The 4,546-nt window shown below is 36.2% G+C and overlaps 1 protein-coding gene across 1 annotated transcript; it reads right to left on the minus strand.

Moving 5' to 3' along the window:
- Positions 1–3,595: 3,595 nt before the first annotated feature.
- Positions 3,596–4,537, minus strand: LOC108382958 (uncharacterized). Its single transcript, XM_017639328.1, has 3 exons — positions 4,140–4,537; positions 3,901–4,073; positions 3,596–3,827 (listed from the first exon to the last, which is right to left on the minus strand). Exons 1-3 carry the CDS (start codon positions 4,461–4,463, stop codon positions 3,635–3,637), a joined length of 690 nt encoding a protein of 229 aa, XP_017494817.1. The 5' UTR covers positions 4,464–4,537; the 3' UTR covers positions 3,596–3,634.
- Positions 4,538–4,546: the final 9 nt, after the last annotated feature.

The raw sequence follows: 4,546 nt of genomic DNA on the forward strand, positions 1-4,546 counted from the left end.
TTTGATCACCTGTGGGCGAAAATAACGGGTGAAAATGGTTTAATGGATAACTGTAGTATTTTGAATTTGTATATGGATATACATTAGGGTGGTCCAAAAACAGTAAAGTCTGAATTGTAATGCTCTGACCCCGTAGGATTGTTCTATATCAAAAAAAAAGTATACCCCTATTTTTTTTATTTTGAAATCAAAAAATATTTAGAGGTTGCTCAAAGCGCCATGTATTTTTATATGGAAAAAAACAACTTTTCGTCGAAATGGTATAGAATTCTTGAAAATCGATAGTTTTCGATCGGTAAACTTTGGTTATCTTCAGGAGACTTGCAATAATAATACCCAATTGTTTATTTAACCATTTTTAATACTAACGATTTTTTATTGGTCCCCCATTGAAGTTTTCGGGGTTCTTGTGGGTTTTTGGCGGACCCATAGATTATAGTAGCGATGAAAAAATGGTTAAATAAACAATTGATTATTATTATTGGGAATCTGTTGCAGAGAAACAGAGTTCTCCGATAGAAAAATATTGATTTTTAAGAAACCTATACCATTTCTACGAAAATACGTTTTTATTCCCCATACAAAATACATGGAAAATTGGGCGCTTTGAGCGACCTTTAAATATTTTTTGATTGCATAATAAAAAAATAGGAGTATATTTTTTCAGTATAGAATAATCCTAGGGGGTGAGAGCATAAAAATTCCGACCTTACTTTTTCACGTGTACTTTTGGGCCACCCTAATGTGCATATATATGTGTATTTTTTCGAATTATTTTTGCTCGGAAAATATGCTGTTTTCAGCTTGCTTTTTTGTAAAAATATGGCCACTGTTCATACATCTTTTAAAGATTACTACTGAATAGTCAATAACTCGTTTTAGTCAAATATTTCTTAGTTAAATGTTGTATTTCAAACAATGTTTGACACCGAATGTAGTCACCATTATTTAAATTAAAAAAAAAAAAATCGTCTAAAAGATTTGTCGAATGAATAAATTATAACGATGAATATTCACATCAATGATTCGAATCTTCAAAAATGGGCGCAATCGTGCCGGAGTTTGTTACTCCAAGTAAAGCTTTATTTTTGGATCCAAGTAATATCGAAGCAGAACGTCTCAATTGTAAAGGATTTTTAGTGTCCACACAGTGAAAATTAATTTTCAAGCGAGCTACTACGGGTGGTATCGTTGGCCGAATATTCGAAAAAATGTCTTTAAAATAATTATTCTAACACACTGAAAAAAATAAAAATTTTGAGGCTATCAAGTCACATTTCATTTTTAATAAATGTATGTAGGCAGGGCCGTAAAGGAAACTCCGGTCACGGTACTAAACATGTGTCGGCCCACCCTCCTCCCTTACAAAAAAAAAAAATTGAAATTTTTAAACGAATTTCCAACGTTATCACTACATACTTACTTGTTGCGTGTATGTGGGATATTAAATAATCAAATTCATCAATGTAAAATATTAGAATTTTTATCTGCCAAGTAAATTTTAGGAAAACTCTCGACCCCCACCCTCTAATTGGGCCTTTATGTTGGTACCACATTTCAATAAAAAATCTAAATCGATTTAATCATTATAGGAATCCACCAAACTGAGCAAATGGCCTGGCACTCTGGCATTCGAAAACGTCAAAATACAAAGCATGGGTCTCTTTTATTTCTAAAGTTCAGAAGAACCACGATTAGAAGCTTATTTTCAACTACGTGGCGCTGTGAGTCGGGTATTTTCAAAAAACAATTCTGGTGCCACGTAGCGGGGAAAGCACTTTACATTGCTGATAGTTCCCAAATGAAAAAAATAACAATAATAAAACAAACCAAAACTTAACAAATTCGTTTAAAAATATGTATTAGATATTATTAGATAATGGCTCTTGATTTAACCATGCAATAAATAGTGCTTAGATTTACTTCAATTAAAAAATTATTTTCAAAACATAACCAAAAGAAAATACGTTTTGTCATACAATTTTTAAAATAAAAAATTTTTACTAAACTCTTACTAAACTCATAGATACATTGTGGTTGTAGTAACAGCATACAAGTTTAGCAAACAATCACTGGGACTCACTGGGATTGGGTAAAAAAAAATACGGTTACGCGCTCACATGCATATATTGTCAAGTCGGAACTCTGGCTTCGGAAAAGCACTTGCATTCGATTGCTGGATGTCTACTCTGACTGATTTATTATAAAACACATGGAAACTTCATACAAATCCTTAGCATAATAAGCTGTGTTCACCAGTACTTCACAACGTAATTTATGGTTTAAGCTGTAATAGTCTCGATTGGCAATGTTTGAATTAAGAGCGTGAAGTCCTCGACAGAAGGATAAAAGTTCTAAAAGAATTATAACAAAAATTGCTACGCTAGCACAAAGGTACATATAGTAGACTTGACTGGTATTATATTTTCATTTGTAAATGAAATGAATTGTATTTCTAATACGTTTATTTTTCTTCTTTTTATTGATGGCTAAATCAATACATAATAAATATGTAAATTTTTACTTTTTTTTTGTCCATAAACATGCAGCGGTTTTATTTGTGCATGTCCAGATATTTTATTCAAATGTCCAGTTGGATGATAATTTGGATCTGGCAACCCTAACTGGGAATGATTCTGGAGTGACCTTGGTCAGATATACGAAGGCCCAACTAGAGTTGAGAAGTCCACGAACTAATTCGTTGAATGAAATAGGAAATTGCATTGATCGAACGAACTAGTTCGAAATTTAAAATTAACTATTTGCTACAGGTTGCCATTTTCAAAATATCAACGAAAAAAAGCTACATTTTAAATTATTTGTGAATATTGTAAAAGCTATAGGTTGCTAATTACATTGCCATGAATTGTTACAAAGCCTACATATAGTGAATTGCTTATAAGAAAGCTAATATTTATGTTATCTTTGAATGTTATTCTAAATAAAATGTTGTATTTTGTTGCCCGGATTCACTATTGTAAACTGTGAACTAAATGAACGCGAATGAACTAAATGAATTAGTTCACTTGAATGATTCGATCATCGAAATCAACTAAAAGTTCCAACGCTAGACCCTACTTCCGGGCGAACGCTCATAGGCCCACATAGAGCACGCTTTCGTAAAAACCAAGTTTTATTTAAAAATCGGACTTTAAATGTTATTCAGTTGTTATAGACACATTGGAATCAGGTTTCACGTATAATGTGAAGGGGGAAAGAGACACCACAATGATTTAAAAGCGTTGAAAAGCTATGTATGCCTGTATGTGCATTAGGGTAGTCCTTAGAGAGACTAAAAAAATTTAAATTAATTTTTTTTTATTTAATACCCAATTGGTACTACTATAGTCGAAGATATCACATGCAAATTTTGGTCTCGATTGGAGTCGGTTAAGACGTCTGCATAGCGTAATCTGATCATAGAGGCTTTCCCAGGGTAAAGACGGAACTGTGTCTCGATAATTCTAGCGGATAAGCTAACGCATGCAACTTTAAACTGCTCAGGAGTTTACGGAAATTACAAGAGTAGAATTTCTTTATTCAAAAAATTACTTTCAGCAACCAACTTTCAGGCTGTGTATCCTTAAATAAGTTAAAGACACAAACGAAGCCACTGCATTCGATTTAATTGTTTTTACTCACCGTTATGAGTATCAGGATTGTATTTATAATTTGGCAACTGGTCGATTTCATTCCGCGCCAAGCCACGTGGCTTTGCCTCGCCCAAACGTTCGGCCAAACTAAGCAACGCCTCGTAATTTTCCGTCTCATTGGAGTCTGGAGAGTTCAACTCATGCTGATTATATGGCGAGAGCGGGAACATAGCTCTGTATAAAAAAAAAAGAACGATTTCACTTTTCTTATTTGAAATGGTGAGCGCAAATATGTATGTATATTTACAGGAAATTAAGTAAAAAGCCCGGGTTTATGATTCCCGTTGTTGTTTGAATCTGCACAGGAGTCGCTTGGTGCGGACCCAACGCCTGTGGTGGAAGCATATGCCGGTGTGGTCCATGTGGATGGTTTGCCGGCCAGAAACGAGTAATGCGACGGTGAGGTGGGAAAACACGTCTCTGTGACCAAGAAAATTAAGCACATTTTATTTGAAACTTAGCATCTATATTTTTAAAATATCTTACTTCTGTTGAGACAAGAATCGGCTGGGGCGCCGCAGACATTTGCGAGACAGCTGCGGTGGCGGTAGTGCGCAAATGATGCGCGGCTGCAGCCGCAACGGCCGACATTGAGGTTATGTGTATTGGTGCTGCCTGCAGCTGATTATGATGTGTCGGTGGCGTAGCCACAGCCGCCTGATGGCCTTGATGGGGATCCAGGTGGTGGGTGGCCGCTTGTTCGAGCGAAAGTCCGGCTACAGCGGCCGCAGCCGCACTGGCTTCTGTGCGTTGTTGCTGGGTCAAATGGGCATGTTGGTAGTTGGCTGCGGCTACTGACGCAGCTGCCATTAGAGCGGCAGCCTGTTGCGTTTGCTGTTGCTGCGCGGCTGCAGCAGCGCTCACCTGCACCTGTTGCGCCTGTGGCATCTGTA

The sequence above is a fragment of the Rhagoletis zephyria genome, unplaced genomic scaffold (genome assembly GCF_001687245.7).
Source record: "Rhagoletis zephyria isolate East Lansing unplaced genomic scaffold, Rhagoletis_zephyria_1.1 Rzeph_scaffold_29709, whole genome shotgun sequence".
In the NCBI taxonomy this organism is placed as follows: Eukaryota; Metazoa; Arthropoda; class Insecta; order Diptera; family Tephritidae; genus Rhagoletis; species Rhagoletis zephyria.